General features: G+C 32.7%; 1 protein-coding gene across 15 annotated transcripts in view; it reads right to left on the bottom strand.

Annotated features, from left to right (window-relative positions):
- Rbfox1 (RNA-binding Fox protein 1) overlaps positions 1-25,764 on the bottom strand; it is a 444,416-nt gene that overhangs the window by 192,118 nt on the left and 226,534 nt on the right. For 11 of the 15 annotated variants that reach the window (XM_088269362.1, XM_088269365.1, XM_088269366.1 and 8 more), the window contains exon 1: positions 21,376-21,694. In XM_088269362.1, coding sequence (XP_088125488.1) covers positions 21,376-21,498 — 123 coding nt within the window. In that variant the 5' untranslated portion in view covers positions 21,499-21,694. Of the gene's footprint in view, positions 1-21,375; positions 21,695-23,717; positions 23,776-25,764 lie in introns of those variants that run through there. The other 4 variants (XM_088269368.1, XM_088269369.1, XM_088269361.1 and 1 more) reach the window with 1 other exon arrangement.

Genomic DNA, 25,764 nt, shown 5'->3' with positions numbered 1-25,764 from the left:
TTAAAAAAAGAGGTAGAACTCCGTAGATGAGAGTTACAACGGAACCCTTTACTACAAGGATCCTTTACAATTTTAAATATAGCCCTATTGTTCAACGATGGACCATCTGCGTTTATTCAGAACGCTTAATCGACAGCCAACAAAATTGGATTAGTTTCAAAATATTCAGCAACCTTTAAGGAGGTTCTTCAAAGACATTTAAAACAATATAAAACTGATAGCATTTTTACCAAGAGGTTTATAAAAAAATATTTTTTAAAGGCCGGAATCAATCGAATTTGATAATAATATATAAATATGTTGTGTAGTTGTAAGTGCGTAAATAGAGCTATGGTAGTAACTTGTAGTACTTGTTTGCACGCTGTTGTATTGATTGTCCTGACGAAGAAACGGGTACGGGAAACAGGTAGACAAAAATCTCGGTGATTGGTAATATAATAACATTTGTGTAAAAAAATGTCAAACCTGACAAAAAATATATCATACTAATACATATTTATATTTTTTATATTTTCATTCATTCAAACCCTTATCCGCACCCCAATGGTGCATAGGGAACTGCATCATATAAATGCAGTGTTATCTTGATCGTTAACACACTAAGGAAAGGTGATCAGCCCTCCGCTTCAGGTACCAGTCCAGGGTAATATTGATTAAATATTAGAGTGAAAAAATCACGAATATTTATTTGACCCCCCCTGGGAATAAATGGGACAAAAAAAATATATTTACAAACCATAATTCTTATAAGTGTAATTTTAACAAAAGAAATATTCATCGCTGGTATAATACTATTATTATATCTTCACGGAATTCACAACTAGCCAGTTATATTCTGCCGTAGTTAATTCCGGTTTTAAGAACGAGTTCTTAAGTAAGAAAAAAGGTGCAACTTATACCAACGTTGAAAGTGGGACTAGATTCATATGGTTAGATCCCCGAGTTGGTAATCTCTCGGGTGTTAATGTGGGTCAAGATATGGGGCTCAAATAGAAGAGGAGGATCGGGTAGAAGAAAGGAATGAATAGCCATACCCTTTCACATACCGACACTACACTATACTATAGGTACGTGGGTTTAGCACAGAATTCTGGGTCTAGAGTCTTGAGACGGCCGGTTAGAAGTGCTGATTTCATTGATTAGTGAATAAGATCTCAGGATAAATTTGCACCTGCACAGAAACCTTGAAGCGATTCTAGAAAGGCTCATTTACGCATACGTATAATAAATTATCTTTAATTCAAATCGTGTATAAATTATTAACACAACATTGAATCGTTTATTAGTCTATGAAAATAAATATAAATATTGTTATAGTATAGTAAAATATGTTTTTTCGATGGACATCCAAAAAAGCTGGTACCGACTTAGCATCGATCAACCGAAAATGGGATATAATTGGAGGAAAACTTTTATCGTTTTATTGAGGGAAAAATATTTTATTCGCCAAAAGGGTAAGGGAAATCACACGAACGCGAGTCCCGGGGGAAGCTGACCTAAAAAGAAACTCTGCGCAAAGATGACGATACTACATAAAGTTTCCAGGACATATATTGTACATACGTACATACACATGGGTTAGCAAACAGGACCGCTAGTGATAAAAATTAAATAAATATTTAATATTTTTATTTGCCGCAAGAGATATATCGAAAGAGATTATATCGAAAAGGATAGTAAAGAATTGATATCTTAATGAAATATTTGAGATTATTATTCATGAGTTTTATCTTAATCCTCACGGCACTACCAGATTAAGTTTAAAAAATATATAGGATTATTCATAAGCTCTCGTATCCAATATTAATGAAAAAGTTAATTTTTCTTTATGTTAATATGTAGTTGTTACCTTTGACTTTAATTTCAACGATTTTCTTATAATAAAACGCTTCGGTATACATTACTTTCAAAAGAAAGGTAAAGGCACGTTTCTACGAAAAAAAATGTTTAATTTAGAATATTTATGAGGGATGTATCACAATTTTAATTTAAATATACAAGAAGTTAAAAATTAATCATATTCCTTCTGCGTATTTTATTATATAATATAATCTTCCTACAAATATAATGGTAAAATGTTAACCTGGGTTCTAAAAAAATCATGAATATAATATTAAATAGTTAATTATATTATTTTTGTTTGTTTTTCATCATTTTGGTAATTGAAGATCCGTACAGAGTTTACCGGCTACATTAAAGCTTTATATAAATTTCCCATCATCATCCAAATACATTTAATTTAAACTATTTGCCATCGTGTTTTTTACTTCAACGTAAAAGCTTCTGAGAAGATTTTTATTAAAACGGCACGGCGCAATAAAAATTGGTTGTTTTTTAAACCCACAATTCGGAGATAGCAATTATAATCCTTTTAATTAGATTATTCCTTTGCTTCGCTTTATTATAATTTTCGCCATTAATGAGTTTTTCTGGTTAATCGTTTAGGGCAGATTACGGTACAGCTGAAAATAATGAAATTGTGTCTGAAACGTAAATTTCATTAGCGAGTTATGAAAATGAATTATTTTTCGTAATGATGACGGATAATGGACCCTGTCCCAATGTGAAATAAAAGGAAATGCGTCGAAAAAGGTAACTGGATTACCCCATATTCACATTAGCATTAGTTATACAATTAGCCGCGCAGGAGTTCCGATGGTGCTGGTGGCGCGTTCCGCTGGGAAACTATATGGAAATGAAGCGGGAATCCGCCATACAAACTATGGGACCTATTCAAAATCAAATCTGTTAATATTCATCTAAAAATTTGCCTTGCATCTCTACAAAAAATAGATCGGGAAGACGGCAGCTTTCAATTAATGCTGATTTTCAATCTTTGACGAGAAACTTTACTCTCAAATATGAAGAGCACAATTAAGAGATCATAAATAAGTTTTTGAGCACATTTTTTCCTATCTACAGCATCTATAAATTGTCTCTTCTTCTTTTTATTAGCCATCTTTCCACTAGGCCTCTTCTAATAACATCCAAACTTCTAAATTGTCTATGTTTGGGTTATAATTGAATGCGGTAATATCTTTATATGTATTTGGACCACTACACCAATTTTCTACAAAATATCTTATTGTATTCGCGTTAAGATAGGACACGGGAGAAACATACACTTGATACACAACATACAAATGATTTTAAGTCTTTTATTTTAACGAGAGCCTTGAGAATTACACCATTTTTCTACTTGATTTAATTAGCATCCTTACCCATCACGAAGCTTTCAAATGACTGGTTTGTATGTAATCCAGAATTTCGTCGGAAACCAGGATGGTACTTCTAGCACACATACTCTCTTACTAGGAACCCTTTTCCGAGAGTAATACTATGTTTTATTTGAGTTTTAACAGGAATCGAGTTTGGAAATGTTTCATTTTACAAAGCGGACAAATGTTAGTTTAACATTATAATTTTCGGCACCATATACGAATTGCTCAGTTAATGTTCGACAAAAAAATCATTATTACATTACAATAAAGCTGGGTGATATAAATAGAAAAATAAAAATAGAGTTTGAGAACGATCCGGAATACATGGAACACGTGCCACAAACGATTTAAATGGTATTAACGAAGTGAATTTTAAATTAAAAAGTGAACCTTGGGCTTAGAAGCTCAACGTACCAAAAATAAAAACAGTGAAACATTTTGAGGTATAAAATGGGTTATATGTGGTCATTTAATACAAATAATATGAGACAGCTTCAATTTAATAATTACAGAGACAGCACTGTTTTATAATTAATATATACTTAAGGATTTTTAGGTAAATACATACTAACACTCCTTATCATTCATTTTGTCCGCCTCCGTAGTGTAATGGTCAGCACGCTCGGCTACCGTTCTGGAGGTCCCGGGTTCGATTCCCAAGGGGGGTAAAATAAATATAAGTGATTTTTTCACTGTTGCAAATATTCAATATTACCCTGGTCTGGTACCTGAAGCGGAGGGCTGATCACCTTTCCTTCATGTGTAAACGATCAAGATAACACCGCGTTTATATAACGCAGTGCCCTATGCACCATTGAGGTACGATAAGGGTTTAATTAATTATTTATTATCATTCATCGTTCACATTGTGAAATACCACCTTAATTGAACGATAATTGATAAGGCGAGTGTTTTATTACCATACCACAATCTTAACAATGCTTTTAATATACAAGTGCTTTTAATAACAATACTTTTAATATACAATTTAATATACAAATAAATAATACTTCAATTTTAATTAATTTAACATTTTCAATGACACGTTGTTTAAGTAAATTCTATCAACAAAAAGACCAACATAATACGCTATTAAAAACATCAATAACAGCTTTATAGTAATAACTGTTCCACTCAAGGACTTCGTCAGCCTAATTTTATCAACCAAAAACACCCCAATAACTCCGTAAGTAAACGTTATTACTTAAAAATTAATTTGAAAATATCCGATAAAAGCGCCAAGTTAAGATGATTAAGTCAATAAATGGTTCGGCCAAAATTTCAGTAGGCTCCTTAGCATAGCAAATGAGCTAGAGGCCTTAAACTACGTGTCGAGGGATTATATTATTATGTAAAATAAACTTAAGGCTTATAATATATCTATGTACATTAATACAACGTTAGATATAACAGCGGTAAGAATGGTACATCTTCTGCTGAGTAAAATTTGATGTCGGGATGAGAATTTCAAGAAGAGAAAAGCTATCTGTAGGAATCATTTATATTTTCATCAGAAAATAAATTCCAGCATAATATTACAATATTTTGTTGATTTGCTGGCAATATAGCCGCGATTTCGATTCGACAGATGTTTGGTGAAAATGTGCTTTTTTTAAATAGTTTTTCAATGGCAGCGCCATCAAGTTATTAAATAAGTTAGCTAAATTAAATAAGTTAGTTAGTTAAATTAAATTAGCGCCATCAAGTTATTAAAAATAATGAGTGTACGTGATTACTTAAGAATCAATATATTTTAGAATCCTAACAATAAGAAATTCCATCATATGTTAACGATCAAGATAACACTGGGTTTATATTATGCAGTTCCCTATGCACCATCGGGTGCGGATAAGGGTTTGACGATGAAGAACAATAAGATAATATTGCATCAGAAGTTTACTTTTTCTTTATATTCATATTATCGCATGTTCCTTACTTATTGTTTTTTTTTTTTTTTAAATAAATTTACGAATTTTGATGATAACGCCAAACTTAATAGCGAAAATATGTTTCTCCACTGACGGCACGCTAGTCTTATTAAAAAAGCATTACGATTGTTTTCTTTCTCCCCTGCCCGAAATTTACAGCCACTAATAATTACATTATTACGGAAACTTGTGAGATCATACAACTTCAAGAGGTGTTATTTCTGACCGAGTAGACACGAACGCCGTACGAAAGAAACGTATTGACCCACTTGGACGCCTTTAAATGAGCAAATTACCAAAAGCAAAGTTTCTCGAATAGCGAATGTAGCACAGCCTGGACCCGGACCTATCCCAATAGGCAGATTCTAAAGATATGCGGATAATTTATTATACGTATTATATATACTTAGTAAATTGAAACAGCCCACAAACTCCTCACGTAGCGAATTTATCAACCGATCAGTGAATTCATTGGTCATAGGCATCGAAGGAGGAGGGTCCTGGCCATGTTCGGTTGACGATATTGCACAAAGTTTCGGACAATAAAATAATGAAAAAGTTGAACGATTATAGAAAAAAATAATTTGTAATTTATTTTCATTAAATACAGGTAACATTTGATGTCATTTTTTTTCCTTTCTTAAAATGCCGTTTTTGTATTGAAAAAATACGTTTTTCTTGAAAACAAATATGTTTATGGTTTTGAAAAGAATAGAGTTGTTGAGAGGTACTCAGTTGAAAGAAAAGTTAAAAAATTGCATATTTTTTTAAATCATGCGCGAAGTCCTACCTCTAGCGCGGTCGTCCGCGTTATGCATTTCAATTTTTGAGATCTCAGTCTTAATATGTCTGTTTACGAAATGGATGTTTGATCCTTTGACAGTTTTCAACCAATCCCAAACAGGGTTTTAAAAATAGACAGCCATTAGTAACAAAATAATTAGCATTTCCAAGAAGATGCGGTTAATATCTGATGGCAATCGAAACGGAGTCCTTTTAGGTACTAACAAAAGATTCTGGACACTACAAAAAATGCGCGGAAAAATAATATGTTTGACGATAAAGTGGTCGTAATAAATATGTTGAAGTTTGGTGGTATGAAAATAAATTAAAAATATAGATTGTGAATAAATATGTTCTCAATATTTATTGGGAATGATGGATATTTGATACGTCAACATAAATAGGTAATAAATTGCTTGTTATTCAGCTTGCCGACATTTATATCCGAGAATCTAGGCATCAGCGTTCTTACGGCGTTATCTGATGATAAAGATGTTGACCGGAATTGACATCTTAATGTGACATATTTTTGGAGCACGCATTCGTTCAATATATCCTATCACAATAATATCAGTATTTCAGAGCATAATTAATGAAAAGAAAATAACGACATTCGGGAAAATATTATTTTTTCAGTAAGTCGTATGTTGACTAAAAAAATACATAAAATGAGAGAAATACGACAGTATTAATACATTTTCAAAGGAATAAACCTAATACATTTATTTCATTTTGTCGATTTATACTTTGAATTAACACTACTTAACTTAAAACAAAGCAAGCTCTCAAGCTCTCTTTATCCGATTTGCTTCGCTTAAAAGTGAAGCAAATCTCAATTCGTCACTGAAAGCAAGTAATTAAATACTTTCATTAAGAAATAATACAAGGGGTTTATATTTGGTTGGGTATAAAATCACGCATATACTCGAAACGCGGGTGGTGAAATTTGCTGAAGCTTCAAAACTTCGGTGAATTTATGAATTTAATCATGATAATTCAAAGCTACAACCAGCCAAAGTGTGGGTTATACTCTTATTCAATTTATTAGGATTACTATCACTTTGCTCGTGGCATTTGTTCAAAAATAAGGTAAAATGGCAGCAGTAAAGTACTCGTATAAAGCGAGTTGATAGTATGCGAGGCATAAAGAAGAAGTAGGTCAGGCAAGGAGTTTAGTGATATTTTGAGGGATAAATCACGTTAATCCTACAGATATATCGCGTATTTTCTCAGAAAAAAAGTTTAAGGGTAATATTTTACAAAAATGCTGCTGTGTAAATAATTAAATTTTATTATTTCTGTCATAGTAGCAAAATTAGCAATAACAATAAACAAAAAATTCGATGTATCTATCTATTTCCAGCATTTGTCGGAAAGTAAGGTTATGACATACGAATATTGTAAAAAATGCGCTTCAATACCAAATATGCTATATATTAAATGTTAAAATCAAACACTCATTATCGAGTCTACTAAATTGTATTTTATTGCTAAGAATATATAAAAATAACATCTGTGGCAATTATTTCACCTTGTTATGGCATTTTCAAACGAATGTCAATCGGGGTGAAATCGGTGTTTGATTTTAACATTTAATATGTAAATTAAAATGGAGTTCTACAAATTAAACGCCAAATATATAAATATAGAAATAAAAAAAAACAATACTCTATTGATAATCATTGATCATATACTCTTTTTAATTATTTATTTATCTTAACAGTAAATGGATAGGCAAAATAATACTAGACAAAGAGTGAAGGTACATTACGGTACTGTAAGAGTCGCTCGTTTTTTGTGGCATCAAAATTAATAGTTAATAATATCAATGAAATCAACCATGTGCAAAAACTTGTAGATTCTTTTCAAATGAGTGCTACTGCGATGTGCTTTGTGTGTATAATAAAATCGGGATGTTCGACGGGGAAAACGCCAAGTCTATAAGCCTTTATCAGTCGTTTCCCCAATACGACAGGGTTTTTAGGTCGATGCGATGGGCTGAAACCACCATTAAATACCTGTAGTCCCTACAGGAGAGACAAGATATAAAATCCGGTGTTATGGCCATAATGCCTGTAATTGTCTTTTGCCAAATAATAGGTGCGTCCTTCCTCGTGTCGCCGACATTGTCTGACGTGGGATTTGGTGACACTTTATTACTTTCCCATATCAAAAAAGGTCACAAAATATTCGCGTGTACCTACGTACCGTAAGGAATATATTAGACAGCGTCGTAAATTTCTTGTATATGAACATTTCTTCCGAAGCGAGAAATTTTGATATTATTTTTATTTGCTTAGTTATTCACAATAAAACATATTCAAATAAAACGTCACATGTTTTTATTAATACTGTTTTTTTTTTGTTTAATTCATAACATTACCTTATAATTAATAAAACATATTCAAATAAAACGTCACATGTTTTTATTAATACTGTTTTTTTTTGTTTAATTCATAACATTACCTTATAATTGGCTTTGCTGTCATGTACATGTGGATTTAAATAAATAAGTAGAAAAGTCTAGCAAATGAATTAAATAATAATATTTTTTGTAAATTTGTATATAAATAAATTAAATTACATTTTATTTTATTTATTTATTTTTTTACAAAAATGTTAATAAAATTAGTATATAACCACTCACCGAGATTTTTACGTCTACCGGTTTCGAGACGTACCCGTCGGTTTCGAGACGTACCCGCTATGGTGCTATGGTGGTGAAGGGTAGTATTGTTACATGCTGTGTTAGTGATTGTCCTGACGAAGAGACGGGTACGTCTCGAAACCGGTAGACGTAAAAATCTCGGTGAGTGGTTATATACTAATATTATTAACATTTTTGTAAAAAGATTAATAAGTAAAAATGACTAACCACAAAGTAAATGCTTTAAATATGAATAATATTGAAAATATTAATTTAATTAATGATGGAAGCTTTTGCTTAGTAGCTGGAACTCGTCTCCTATATCGACTTACACCAGACATGTATTTTTATTCGTTTTGTTACTTAAATTACTACTTAATTTTGTACCGAATTCACTGAATTTTATTATGATTCAAAAAGAAAATTAATATCGTTAGTAATTAATAAATTTCATTGGGACATTTTTAAGATAATTTTAATTTTAATTATTGAAAATACCATCAAGCGTTGGCATAGATCTGAAATATTTTATACACATTAAAAATAATGAATTCACCAAATTAGCATACGTGATTTTATTGAATTGAATGATTGGGTCGATAACCTTTTGGATAGCATCTACGAATAGATCATATTATTAGATTATTATTATTATTATTATTAGATTATTCACGGAGTTATTTAAATACGATCGAGTATTATTCTATGTTGAACTTCGCTGAACGTACTGAGCAATAGCGATTCGCCAAGTATCGGCTACCATCAGGCCGCTTAGAGGTTGGCAGAGAGGGTAAAACGCCAAACTAGTCTGTCCTGATATGTACTGATAGGTTCCAATTTATTCATCTAGTTAGTACATCCTCTCCGGTTACGTATACTTTTTGTCGTGATGCGGATAAATTAAGAAAATATTAATAAACTAAACATGACGCCGCTTCCCCGCAGGGGTAGGCATAGAGAATCGTCTATGCCTACCCGAGAGAAAGAGTCTTTGCAAACATTCCTCGCCTCTTCCACATTCATGCATCTCCTCATACACACCCGCCGATTGTTCCGACTCCTGACCCTGTTCGTGCTAAGTTTTCCTCGTTCTTCCTCTGCTTCTTTTTCCAACTACATTCGCCTCATAAATTTGTTTTGCCGTTCTTTCCCCACTCATACGTTCCACATGACCAAACCATCTCAACACACCTTTCTTATTATTTTATCGAAAATGTTTATCTCATCCTTGAATTTTTCCCATATTTCACCATTCGAACATCATCTATCATACATCGTTTTGCTGCGTATTCGGCTGAGGGATTGCATTTTGACTACATATTAGATAATATTGTTTATTCAATACGAAAAAATGAAAAGACGAACAAATAATGCCGCCGCAGAACGCCAATAATAGCTGGTTTCCGGGGACTACTAATACTAAGGACGAAGAGGTGTGAGAGAATTGAAATATTGATGAGATTCCTTAATGCCATTGGACCCTTTCGAGAGAGTGGGACCGCTAAACCTTAGCTCGCCCACATCTACAAATTGTCTCCCTCGATTGCTTAAGAAAATGTCAAAGCCTAGAATATACCTCGCTTAGTTGTAACCGAAGGTTTCTTTATAAAATAAGCTTAGTGACCGAATAAAAAAAAAACAAAATCTAATTAAGAATAAAATAAAGATATATATGTATGTATGTAGCTAAAACACTGATGGATTTTTTTCTTAAAAAACAGACACCATGGCGTAGTTGGGTACACGCTCGAATGCGAAACTGGTGTCGCAGGTTGATTCCCGCCTATTGCAAAATACATTTAAGAAATATTAATTCTCAATTGGTTTGAGTGTTTGTGATGTATTTTTCACATTTACCATTCCTATCTTTAATATTCTATCTGCAGACAAACCTCTAAAATGAGAGGCTTTGTGGGATATTCCTTTATATTTAAAAAAAAAAGGCTCAGAAATACCTCTCACTCTTTTCAAGAATGTCATAAATAAAAAATCGTCAATTTTTAGTTTTGCATGTTTTTTAAACGCCCAGAAAATATACTATATCCCAGCAAAAGAGGCATAGTTTTAAGATAATATTTACCCGCTACAGGGCAGAAAGTATTGTTTTTTGCATTTTGAAGAAAAGGTATTGTTTAATTATTTTTTGAAATATACTTAAAATTTTTCAAATGGAGAAAAAAACCTTCAGGTTTTATCTAAAATGATGTGTTGCACAGTCCAAAGTTCAATAAGTGGCTTGATATTTATTTTTAATACATTGTATTATATTTTTAAACTTTAAAAACGTTCTCCTAAAAAAATCAAGTTTTTTTATTTATTTATGACGTTCTTGAAAGGAGTGAGCGATATGTATTATTTTTTGGTGCATGGGAGGGAACCTGCCACTTCTTGGCAATTCTGATATGGCCTTTTGGCTGGTGCTAGTTAAAAAATAATCTGAATATCTTTTTTATATAAAAAAAATCAGCTTCCGTACTGAAGAAAATAGTGGATCGATTTACTTGATTTTTGCAAACGCGGCCTTTAGTTGAATCAGATAAACGAACGTGGCCTCTAGAAGTGAAAAGGTTCTCCGCCCCTGGTTTGGTCTGTTAATCTTTTTAGCGCTTTAATTGACGTTTGACGCTATAAATAATGTTACGGTAACAATGCAAGTTCTGCGCCAATCACTACGCTCGAAGGGTAAATGGGAGCAGGAATTGATTACCCAAATTTTTAGTAACGAACTTCGCGCTATACAAATGTACGAGTACTTATCTATTAGTTTGTGCTTGACCTTGCCCGCTATTGCTTGCCATATTTTTTGTGACCAGAGCCAATAAATTGGTGTTTGAATATATCTATATCTCAACACAGACAAAGATGTTATTGAGATAGGAATATGGGAGTCTAGCTATTTACAGGGCTTATAACATCCCATTGTATGATTTGAGTATCCAATTTCTACACCATTCTACGCACGATTGATAAATATTACATGTATATTTCGAAAGAACCGTTTCACATTTTCAATGCGAATTCCGGTGTTGTCTTCTACGATTGAAAATTTTAAGTCGAGTAATTAGAGCTAACGCTGAGACCATTATTTTTTGCATACATTATAATTTTCCTAATTATTTCACTTTTCAATATTTTGATGCTAATTTTATTCACCAGTTATTTTATTGAGAATATTTTCAGTTTGTTGAATTTTTTTACATAAAGAAAGTCGATGTTAAGATTTTATTGATAGATATTGGGTTTAAACTGATTCATCTACTTGGTCGGTCTGGTTAGTTCTGTGTTTAAGACAAAACATTATTTGAAGTTTTTTAAGTTAATAAAGTACCTACCTTGATACGTATTTTTAAGTCGAAGCATTTTTTTCTTAATGCAAAGCTTAATCGTTGTACTGAGGAAACTTGATTTTGATGACTATTGATATTGGATTTTTACTGATATATACATTGGTGTTATTTTATTGAGATAGATACGACATTTTTATTGATATATATAGGTATTTGATTATAGAAAACAGTTCGGAATGCGTGCCTACTCGATGTCGTGGCGTCACGTAAAATAAATATACTACTGTTTTGTAGCGTTTAAGCTCGTTACATACGGGTACGTTCGAATAACTCCGGTGAGTAGCGGAAGGTGGGTAATAAACAAAATAATATTGAACTACGCGATGAAACACGCCGCACGGAAACGTTAAAAATACGACCCACTAAAATAAACGGACAAACATTTCTGGGCATTCATCGTCAGTCGGATCTATAACGAGACGATTTCATATCGTTTGATGCAGAATCAAACTTCATTAAGTTATCCACGAAATCGTAAATGTCCGAGAGCGGCGACTGGACGCTGTTACGGGAGAGCTATACCGTCATTAACTTACGCGACGCACAAAGCCGGAAATATCAAAATTAGGCGATCAAAAACTAGATGAAAAAAATAGCATAAGTTATAATACATAAATCCTTTGAATTTCATCCCTCCCACGGTAGTTATCCGCATATCAAATGCGCGTTATATCGGTCACATTAGAAGCATTAACGCTATAAAACTGTCGCTTTTCAATATTTGACGGCCGCTTTCCACGGCGATTAGCGTGAAATATCGACGATTGATCTAATGTTCTTACAGTCGGAATTAGATCAGACCTAACAGAAGTTGAATCAACAATCATTGCACGTGTACGAACTGAAGTAGTAATATAAATCTTGCGGTTGTGAAACTAGAACCTCTCGGCTAATCATAACACAGGTGATTTAGCCTGTGTCGGTGAGACAGAATATTAAACATTTCAAAGATCATTGATTTCAGGCAGATTGGAAATAGGCAAACTTTAACACGAAAAAAGTACTGGTTTATCTACTTTTTACATATGACTGGCATAAATGTATTATCTCTCTCAAACATTATGAGAAAAGGTAGGTTCACCCCTTCTCGAATTCACAAAACCTGATAAAAGTTTGACCGTGTAACGAAAAGTCCATTAAAAACATGATTAGACCGATGTATCTTAACCTTCTATTAGTTAAAATTATCATATTCAAATTCATCAAATTGCCGGTCCTCTGGACCCATGGGCAGAAAAAAAATAGAAAGCGCTGTTTCATCCGTTACGATTAATAATAAAAAATCAGCAAATCGTCTTATTGTTTATGGTCTTCTTTACTTGTCGCGATTTTGACATAAAAATCGTGAAATAATATTTTAAACATTAATTGTTGTTTTAACAAAAACATGATCCATTTATTACTACATCCATATATTTTAAACTTTGTTTTTATTATTGACCAACATTGATGTAAAAAAATGATACGAAAATGCCATAGCGTCATTTGACATTAGAAAGTGCTTTTACTAGAGTCGCTAGTTAGACGTGACGTTAAAATTAATCTTTATGTTTACAATTCTACCGTAAGTACGGATAAAACCCATATTCGACGAATACCATTTCCGAACTGCGAGTAAAATACATAACGGCAGTAACTACTGACGTGGCATTAGCAAGGGAAGTATTTCCAAGAATTTTGCTACACCATTTCTTTTCCTTTTGCCATGTGCGCTGTGGCTGTCTGCGACTGTATTGAGTAAAACAGGGGTGATGCATGTGCTAAGCACATTTATTCTGTTAGACGATTCAACCAACACGTGAAAAGTAAAGCCAAGAATAACCCATGATAAAAAAAAAGTTTTTTAAAAATACTTGACAAAATTGTATGTTTATTTGACAAACACGAGACGAATCAAGTTTTTAAAGTAACAAAAAAACGTAATACAGTAGTACGTTTTACTAGAAAAATACTAAATTATTATAAGCGATTTTATGTTGTAATTTTAAACGTGTTGTATTATTAGTATATTTTTAATATTGTTTATATATTACGTTGTAATACTCTTTTCGGATAAGCCAGTAGTAATTTGGTTGTCAGTACTCAATTGCTTTTTAAGCAAGTCTAATTTTAGGTTATCGTAAAAAAATACAAAAATCGGTGGAGAAGACTGACGGCAACCAGTTCAGGACGATCAAGACTTAAGGCAATGAATATGACGGCGAAGAAGAAAAAAATAATGTACTACATAAACTTCGTTTAATTTATATGTAGGCATAATAAATAAAGAATATATTTTGTTCTATTATGCCTCCATATAAATAAAATATTATGTCGATAGATCACGTTAAGGCAGCAGCAGACACCTCGGTGGTTGGAGTGCTACATGCAGCGCAGTCAAGGGATAACTGGAGAAGCGTCATTGCATCCTCAAGGGTCACAGTACCCTCAGTAATGAGGACTAACACGGAGAAGAATAGTAATTTTCTTGTATTTTGAAAATGATTTTTTGTTCATATACTAAAAAACGTTTATTTTTTAAACGTAATCTAACCGTGTGCTTATGCCATGTCTTTCAAAGATCAAATAATATTTTGATTGTAATGTTGCCACATTATAGCATTGGGGCGTTCAAACGGTAAATCTAGAAAAATAAAACAAACCAGCGGGTACATGCCTATCATATCGATCAGAGTTTATTTTATCAAGAAAGGAATGGAAGTCTAAGCGAGTTTGATAATTGACACGATCCGGAAACAAAATAAACAAGAAAAAACAAGGAAAAATCCCGTCGCTGCTTGTTATTTGGTCTTTTTGGATCGAACGGTCTGCCGAATGTCTCTTCTCGCCTGCATACATCTACCATCTAGCAGTTCGCGTTAGCAGACTCGAGAATATGTGTACCTAGTATTAACTAAAGGGTGTTTCATATTGTTTTTCGTTTATTGTTATGTTTGACTTTTCTGGCTACAGAGATGCTAATCAGATCGGCTTCAACCGCAACACATTTTTCCAAGAAGATGGAGCCACTTTTCATAATACAAATTCAGACATTTACTGGCCACCGAGGAGCCCAGATTTAACGCCTACTGATTTTTTTCCTATGAGGCTACTTAAAAAGTTTACACCCCATTGCCACCGAACCTAGATGTTTTAAAGCGAAGAATCAAAGATGAAATTAACGCGCTATTCCAAGAGCGATGCTCCACAGCGGTGATTGAAAATTTTAGTGCCAGGCTAAATGTGTGTGAAGAAGTGGATACTGATACTATATCATCATACTTAGGACAGTTGAAAATATAATGGGAGTTATGTGTAGCAATTTATACAGACGGTGCTCTATCAACGGTAGGTTCATTGAAAGGATTTGTGAACATTGGCTTAGCAATCTGGATGAAGAAACAAGATAAGCTATATCAAATATTAGACCTAATATCGCTGAAATTTGTAAAAGCCGACAAGCTCGGGTTACAAACGGTTATTTTTCATAAATAAAATTTTAAAACCAGCTCTTTAATTTAACAATAATTATAGCAAGTTTGAATAAATTATGGTGTTTTATTTTTAAGTATCAAAAATGAAAAACATAATGAAACACCTTTTACCATGTAGGTATTGGGTCCATAGTAAACACGAGTTTTCGAGACACGGGAGGGGCGGACTTGGACCGATACCAAAAATACATGCAAAAGCTCAGAATGCGCTTCCTTTGAGATGTTCAATAACCACAGCTGAAGGTTTGCGTTCGCGTGTATGGGTGCCTCTACTACAGCTTTGAAGACTGGAATTTTGGGCGTATTTTTCCCCCGATTCGTTTGACAGCTTCGAGCATGTGTTCATCCAAGGTCACCGAGCTCATACTATTATTTTACGAGTAGCTCTGTAAAATAATAGTATGAGCGTTATAGTTGTTTTGTGGTCCGCATGACTATTCACGTTATAATTCATAGGACATTCCGTGAGACAAAAAAGGTTAAATTATCTAAAAACGCAGAAATTTACTAGAAAAAATAAAATAAATAAATACTAACTAAATAATCAATCATCACACTGCTTCCCGCAGGGTGGGCAGAGAGCATAGAATGCCATTTTTTTTAAATATTTTTTTGTCTATGATTATAGTTTTCATATCATGATTCACGCCTGTTTAAGCGCCCTTGAGGTAGTATTTTACGAAAAGGGCGCTATATAAATTATCCAAAATTATTATTATCATACCACTCAAACATTTGCAAACATTATTATCATTACTTCCGCATTCAAGTCTTCTCATACATACCCGCCGATTATTTCGACTCCTGACCCGGCCGCTTTCAAGTATTTGACATACCCGATCGTGCCAAGTTTACCTTGGTCTTCCTATGTTTCTTTTCCAATTACATTATCCTCATAAATTTGTTAAAAAATACTTTAAATAAAATCAATATGAAAGCGGTATCCTTTATCGTATGGTTACAGAAAGAAAAGCATATAAAACATATTAATAACATATTTTAATATTCTGTGTTGATATTGATAAGAAGTACCTGTAATAATTTCAATGAGGAAACCTGTTTATCGTTAAAATTTCCTGTTCCCGTTGAAATTTAAAAAATAACACGATTAATTAAAACGATAATAAAAATTAAATTTTTACCTCTGATAACAATAAAAATATAATGTAAAGTTTTACAACTTACTATCGATGACCTGTCGTGACAAAAGTAGGAGAATGAAAAGTGAATGTGATTTTTTAAAGAAATCCACGTTTCGAGATAGCAAATGGAATAAATAAACAAATCGCTGCGAAATGTCTCGAATGATAATGATCTATTTCGAATTATACATTCTGCCGCTAGATGCGTTACTTTCATATTGTTTTGTTTGATTTCTTCTTTCATAATTTTGTTGAAACCACGCGAAAAATATTTTCTCATTCAATTTGAACGATGCATAACAACTCGCTCGTTGTATGTACGTAAAACTCTTAAAATCATTCCATAGTTTTAGAAAGACATTCAAAATTAATGTAGTTTGAGACATTTTTTTAATAAATGGAACTTGCAGATAAAAACTAATTCTTCAGTTTTGAAACAAATGCTTAATTACAGAATTTTTACTATTAGTATCTAAAGTAAACCAACCCTATATCCTTGAGATAGGTATGACGTTATCAGTGGGAACTGTCGTAAGGGGTTAATGTTTTTAATTGATTTTTTTTTACATTTTAACCAGCGGATAAGGCTAAAATTCGTCATTATTAACGTAAAATTCAATTTAAAAATATTTACCCTGTAAAACCTTTGCTTTAGATAACGCGGTACTTATCTCAACTTTTTACGCCCTATAATTTATTTATTGTATTTTCTGATTATTTCCTGCTGTTTATGTTATGGCCAAAAATATAATAAGTAAATTCTCGGTAACTACTTGTCTAATAGGTTTGTTATTCATCACATATAATGAGTAGCTGGTCCCTTTTTATCATGAAGCGTAATGAATACAATCCTTTTTTTCATGAATCGTAATGAATACATTCATTACAACTATTTATCTAACATGTTGCCAGTTAAACCTCACTCGTGATTTCATAAAAGCATTGTTAGTTGATAACCTTTCTTTGTAAAGATTATCACAAACAATAACAACGACCTTTTATGTTTCTTGCAATGGTATTATTTACAAAATATAACTTCGTATCTCGATTTCTAAATGCGATAATGGCGTCCGTACCAATAATTAGATATTCCTTATACCTAATTGATTCTTTAACACACGCGGTTGGGATTCCATAGGGAGGGTAAACGTTTTAACTTCGTAGTGTAGATAACTTAAAAAAAATCGATCACTTCCTGACAAGCTATTGAAAAATTCCAGAAATAAAAGTACAGAACTTAAAAGTTAACTACGCTACATCGTTTGAAATACTAACTTCCACGTGTTTACAGAAGTAACTTTAAAGTTAACTACGCTGCATAGTTTGAAATGCTAACTTCCATATGTTAACAGAAGTAACTTTTAGGTAAGTAAATTACATAGTTTGAAATACTAACTTGTACACTCTGGCAACTGATTTAAAAAACTATTTTATTACTATTCACTCGATCATTATTGGGTGAATCATAATAAAAAAGTTTTTTTTTTAAAACAAAAACACTCGTATTGACTCGTTCTGACTTCGGACGGTTCTCGTGTAATTAACATATTATATATATCAGTGATTTTTCTTGTAATATTGCTTTATTTTATTCCCATGGATTCATTGTAAAATTTATTAAAAATCATAAAAAATTATATTTTCACAACATAATTATTTTTAAGAACAAGTAAAATTTTCTCCTAGTTACAATAAGTATATAACAAACATACTTGTAAAGTAATATGAATACTCTTATCATTAGTAGCGATAGTGAACGAGTACACTCGATAAATAGGTTTGGGTTAGTAAAGGTTATCGTAATATTGTTATTGTGTACTTTTGAATACAGCATCTAAGTGGAAATTTCAAATTTCTTCTTGTATTTATTTGTAGATTAACTATTGCAATCAAAGACAGTTTGTAATAGAGAATGATAGATAAAGCTATTTTTTTTAAATAATTCCACATTTAAATGCCAATTAATTGCTACATTTGATTATTGGAATAAACACATTTAATGATGATGACGAAATTAAAATCTTACTGTTGCCAACGCTAGTTGCAATGTAGGCAAAATGTATGTATGAAAGGTCGTATAAATGACAGCCGATAGGAATGCAAAATTGAAAAACAACAAGAAAGGAGTGGATAGATAATATTGTAAGAATACGAGATATTAGACGGATGAAAGTGAAAACAAAAGATGAAATAGATAAGAAACTAGAGGCTATATATAAACAGGTACGATGGAAGATATTACGAAAGAAATATACTGAACTGTCATAGAATAATCCTGAGGTCTGAAAAACCTATCAAATAACAATGGAGGATTGTGGTCAATGTTTCGTGTTGGGCATTTGATTGGAATTGGCATATTGTGATGTCACTCGACGTGAGATGAAGTTTGGGCCTGTCAGTATCGAATGTTCAATATCTGCACACAGTAAATGGTATCTTTGCATCTAAAAATGTCATTATTATTATTTTATTTAAATTACATCGATCAACATTACCTGCATAGAAATATTTTTTAAAATATATAGTAAAACAACAAGTACATAGCTTTTTTAGCTTTTATTTCATTTGACCAGTCTGATGATATGGGTTGTGACGAAACTCAGTTACTAGTCAAATAAAATAAAAGTGAAAAAAGTAGAAATGTAGTTTTTATTGTTGTATTAAATGCAGTTTCACCAATGCATATCAGAAAACTTATTGTTTTGATATTTTCCGATACCTTATTCGAAACCATCAAAATCTAGTTTAGGTGGAAGAAAACCGGCCAAAAAAGACGATCTTTTCTATAACAATATTTTTTATCGTCTTATACACGTCTTCAAAAAAAAACACCGTCTAAGTTGATTACAAGTTATAATTTAGCTTCTCGCGGGTACAGGTTTGAAGTAGGTGTCGAGATAAATTAAATTAAATTTGATTTTTATAAATCTAGTTTGCATCAAAGCCCCATCGTAAAAAAGCAATATATTTATGATTACAAAATAATTACAATATGACGTAAAAAAATTATTTAAATATTTCCAGTGGCTACTAAAGAATAAATCAACTTGATAATTAGGTCCGAGTAACATATCGCTCACTCCTTTCAAGAACGTCATAAATCAAAAAAACTTGATTTTTCAGGAGAAGGTTTTTAAAGTTTTAAAATATAATACAATCCATTAAAAATAAATATAAAGCCACTAATTGAACTTTTTTTCTGTGCAACAGATCTTTTTAGGTAAAACCTGAAGGTTTTTTCTCCATTTGAAAAATATTTAGTATTTGTAAAAAAATAATTAAACAATACCTTTTCTTCAAAATGCAAAAACAATACTTTCTGCCCTATATTGGGTAAATATTAAGTTAAAAATATGCCTCTTTTGCTGGGAAATAGTATATTTTTTGGGCATTCCGAAAACACGCACAACTGAAAATCGACGATTTTTGATTTATGACGTTCTTGAAAGGAGTGAGCGATATGTGGAGGTCCTCACCAAAAAGTTACATTTCCAAAATCCTTATTGCACATAAAATCATTTAAATGCAAATCTGTTCCGTTTACTGTATTCTATCGAAATCATAATTAATGTTGCGATAAAACGTGACCAATCCCGTGTTAAACCAATATGAAATGATTAAATCGCACCAAAACGTAACAATTTTATAAACTAGAATTCCTGATAACATTTATAATGGAAATGTAACGTTTTGGTGAGGACCTCCACATTTATTACAATTTACATAAGGAATGTAATAAACGCGTATGCGAGCATTTGAGTATTTCCAACGCACTGAAAATATAACTTATTTTATGCACAGCTCAGTACATGAGCACCTGGTACCTGGTAGGCAGGTACCTACTGGTTAAAATTAAAGTGGATGTGGTTGGCCGCGCATTGGACACAACACACGGCCGTCCGTCGGTCAAATAATGCATATTCGTGTATCCGATTCAATTTTTAATTCACATATTCTTCTAGATGCATAACTTCGGGTAGCGAGCAATTGAAAACAATATGTTTGTATTAAATGGAAGAGACGCGCGCCTGCTTATTTGCTCGGGCTTTGTTTATAATCGTGAATAAGAAATTCACACGAGATTGCTCACGCTTTAAGCTTGCAAAATTTATAGTACTAGGTGCCAGAGAATAAAATAAATCACTAGAAAGTAGTTAACTTTAGTGTTATCAAAAAATGTCTGGGTTATTTTTCTATGAAGTTTGATAATCATGCGCCTGTACGTCGTAGGGAACATGTTATGAAACAAGATGGATAATTTGAATAGTAGACACGGTGAATAATGTAACCCCCTACATCGCAAATGGAAATAAAATGAAAGAGGGACAAGAGAGAAGGGAGAGATCACCCTCTCGGCGTGCATAGCGAGCACTTAGGGTAGGTAGCGGGTCCGGGAGGCGCGCGGTGGCGGCAACCCCGGGGAGAACGTTCTCAGCATCTCGCAGGAAGGGGGTAGTTATCTACTCGAGGTGTTTATCTTGCGGAGTTTGACACAGCGCCGTTCCTATCTTCCCGTAGGTCAAAGAACGAGCGCCAAACGAAGCGTATCGTCTCGTTCAAATGTCAGTCGACAGCCGGTCGAGTCCGGCCACAAAGACCGCGCGGGAGACGAGAGAAACGCATCGTACTCTGCTAGGAGGGCGATCGACAACGCGTGTTTACTTCACAAATCTCAGTCGAGCGGGTGAGTCACATTGGCGAGGAAGCGAGAGGCAACGAGAATCGCACGCCTTCCCCGAAGCGGTCAATTGAGCGGTATACACATTGTTGATCGGGGAATCTCGCGCGCGCGTGTGTGAGTGAGGAATGTCGAGGAATAGATGGAGCTACTTACAGGATAGTACATCCCCTGCGGCGGAAGGAAGAAGGCCCCGGAGCCCCACAGTTTGGAAGCTGTCTCCGGACTAGATGCACATAAATACAATCCTCCGCTTTGGAGCGAAGCGCCGCCACTCATTCGCGGCCCGTCTCTTAGCAGGTTGACAGTCCGCAAACAATCGGCGTTGGCTTCTCGATTCAACACGGCCAAAACTTGTCAAAAGGCTAGCACTGGGTTATCACTTTACGCGGAACATGAGGTTATAGGTTATGCTTGGACGTCCGCGCGGTGTACAGTGAGCGAAGGACCGCGGCTGTATGCAGTATGGCCACCGCGTCGGGCTCTCGGAGCTGCGAGCACGCGGCGCGCAGGAGAGGGGCGGGCCCGCGGGGGGCGGGGGGCGCAGGGGACGAGGAGGGGCGCGCCGGCGCGCAGGTACGCTCCCAGCCGGAGTCGAGAGCCCAAAATTCGTCGAATAAATCTTTTCTTTCGAGCACACTCGTTTGGCTCGATGTATTTCCCGAAACTGACTGACAATAAATATTAACACCCCATTAAAACGTAAAACGAGCTAAATTGCTACGTAAAAACGGTGTGTGAGATTATTATTATGATATAAAAAATGAATACTTTATTTTACATACACCATTCACAACTCTTTATTTTTCGACCAAAATTCTAAAAATACCTAAATTTTTATAGAGTTAATTATCATACTTTTAAAAGTACGCAAAATTTGATGTGTTAGATACAGATGTTTTTAAGATGAGATATATTTTATCTCACATCCCGAATAACATATTTTCACGAGATAAAAGTTTCATATTAACGCACATCAACAAAAAATTGGCCATCGCTGTCATCCACTATTTCCGACACCCAAGTGCGGATCTGACAGGGAACCGCCACGGAGAGTGAGAAACAGTAATAAACACGTCTCTTTCGCACTCGCGCGAAACTCTGGATCAATGAAACGACTGCCCCCTCGACTTGCCATTCTCAAAATTTAACGCGGGCATGTTTTGTTTTGGTATTTTTTTTTCCAAACAGCAACTCTAATTATTAATTACCCTAGAATTCAATACTAACAACTTGTTCAGCCGATATCATTTTCGAAAATGCAGGACTGCATAGGTAAAATTAAAAGCAATTTTTTTTGGTTACTGACATCTAGCGTCAGCAAGAGAAATGAAATTGATGCATTCTTAGGATCTTCACAATGAAATCTGTTTGATATGATAATTTAATTCTGAATATTGAATAAATTAGGCGGGCATTTTGATTTTTATTCTACAACATTAAATTAAAAACAATCTGTTCAAAAAGTGATTTCTTTGACACGATATTATATATTTTTGGCAAATCATCAATGAACGAAGACAACCAACTACGTAAATTACGCCTTAAAAACAATGACAGTGTAAAAAAACGGATGATTTACATAATATAAATAGTTTACAAATTGTATAAATGATTTAAAAATTGCTATAAATATGTATTTTATTGCATAATATTCAGGTATCTTAAAAATACCTGATAAAAATTGTTACACACATTTGTATTTTTTTTAGACGACAAAAAAACAAATGAAAGTTAGAGAGTTATTATTATTGTTAAAAGAAAATTCGGCCCTTCTTTTTGATAGTATCCAAAAAAGTACATTAAATTTTACATAATAAACAAAATACATCAAGTATTTTATCAAAACAACTTACATAAAACCATGAATCTTGCTGTGTTATGATTGTGAAATACGAAAAAATAATGTTACGAGGGTATGTTTATTTACATTGTATTGACAACATACTATACGATGGTATATATTATAGCACCTGAGAGAATAAAAACAAATGAACTACATACCCAAATACAAAAATTGAGGTACTCCCAGTCGCCTCGAGATTCCGAACGCAAAATGAACTTTGTCACTTCGATATCATTTAATTTTAAATCACTAGCATTGAAAAACATTGCGGCAATATTTTCGATACTTTATTTTCACAACAAAACACAATGTTTATAAGTTTTCTACAGATAAAAAACTATTACTGAAAGAAAATCATAGATAATACCATCTATCGGATCCATAAAGAATGTAAACGTATTTCGGTTCTCGTCTCTGCTATCGTAGCTTGGGAAGTTACAAGTAGATGGCACATAAAACAAAATATTGTTTGATTTCTGCGTTTTGTATTTTAATTTATATTTTTACAGTGATAACAATGAATTTTCAGAAATATTAGACAAGAATAAAATTGTTTTATCATATTATTTATACGCTTTTGTATTAAATGTTACAATAAAGGGATAAGCAGCCGTAGATTATTATTTTTAATAAAATATATTAAGTGGTTTACCTTGGGTATTAAAATAGACTGCGCCTTTATGGAAAACTTCTCCGTGCTGGGTTGTGGTCTGAAAAATAAAATTTAAACAAATGAAACATTAATTAAATTACTATAACTTAATATAAAGTTTTTAATATTTAAGGAGTATAAACCCGCAAATGCCCCTACTTTAACAGGCAGGATAGCAAGGATAGGGAAGGTAAATTTGAAAAATACATCACAAACACCCCGACCGGTTGTAAATAAATATTTTTTGAATTCATGTTGCAATTGGCGGGGATCGAACGCGCGACGCGAGTTTTGCAGTCGAGCGTCTACCCAATTACGCCACGACGCCTTTGCAAAGTGATATTTTATTACGTAGGTATTTGTATTTATTCCCTGATTATATTATTTTATTATTATATTATAAAACACTAAATATTAATGCGTACATATATCCTGGCTTATCCTTCATATTATTTGAGTCTAAAGTTACCTATGTAAATTATATAGACAGTCTCGCCATGTTTGTATAACTAAGAACCTTTTTAAAAATATACATATAGCTTATACTTCCAATAAAAATGTAATAATTAATCATTTATAGTAACAATAGTTAATTAATAAAATAATAAATTCTTTGATAATACCCAAAATATTTAATGTTGGATACGTAAATATATTTTTTTCCTATATTTATATTTAATTTAATTTATTGATGTCAGTTGTTTGAAATAAAACATTAAAATATAAAATCTTGACGAACATCTAATATAAAAAGTACCCACCTAACCATAAATATTATTTTTTCACCATTGCAATACGTCTATATATTTTAATAGTAAGTATTTATAATTAATTTATTGATGTCAGTTGATTGAAATAAAACATTAAAATATAAAATCTTCACGAATATCTAAGATAAAAAGTACCTACCCAAGTAACAATTAATATTATTTTTTCTCCTTTGCAATACGTGTAAACATTTTTATTATATTTATATTTAATTGAATTGATTGTCAGTTTACTACACTAATTCCTAAATTATTTCATGTTGGATACGTACATATATTTTTTAACTATATTTATATTTAATTTAATTTATTGATGTCAGTTGTTTGAAATAAAACATTAAAAAATAAAATCTTGACGAACATCTAATATAAAAAGTACCTACCTAACCATTAATATTATTTTTTCACCTTTGCAACACGTCTTTATATTTTTACAGTGAGTATTTATATTTAATTAAATTTATTTACGTCAGTTGATTGAAATAAGACATTAAAAAATAAAACCTTGACGAATATCTAATATAAAAAGTACCTACCTAGCTAACGATTAATATTATTTTTTTCTCCTTTGCAAAACGTGTATACATATTTATTATATTTATATTTAATTGAATTTATTGTCAGCTTACTACAAATATATATACATATATATATATATATATATATATATATATATATATATATATATATATATATATATATATATATATATATATATATATATATATATATATATATATATATATATATATATATATATATATATATATATATATATATATATATATATATATATATATATATGTATATGTAAGTCGAAAAAAGAGCAGAGGAAGACCGAGAAAAACATGGCACGATCAGGTATGCCAAATACTTGAAAGTGGTCAGGTTAGGAGTCGTAACAATCGGCGGGTATGTATGAGGAGATGCATGAACGTGGAAGAGGCGAAGAATGTTTGCAAAGACAGAGTGGTGTGGCGTTCTATTCTCTCTGCCTACCCCTGCGGGGAAGCGGCGTGATGGTTAGTTAGTTAGTTTTTTAAATCTTCACCAACATCTATATAAAGGAGTACCTACTTACTTATTAATATTGCGTTTAGTTTTTTCTTAGCAAATGTCATTGGGATAAATCATATTACCGACGTGGAAAAAAATCCACAACGTACCAACAATTTATACAATGGTTCTTTGGCTACCATTTAATTATTTCGTTTAAATATCAAATCCAAAATATCATCGTCACAAAAATGTATGCACGGGGTTGAAGGATTTGATTGTTT

The sequence above is a fragment of the Brachycentrus maculatus genome, unplaced genomic scaffold (genome assembly GCF_059751285.1).
Source record: "Brachycentrus maculatus isolate JH-2025_06_01 unplaced genomic scaffold, ASM5975128v1 h1tg000348l, whole genome shotgun sequence".
Taxonomy (NCBI): Eukaryota; Metazoa; Arthropoda; class Insecta; order Trichoptera; family Brachycentridae; genus Brachycentrus; species Brachycentrus maculatus.
This window is presented reverse-complemented; position numbering and strand designations above follow the sequence as displayed.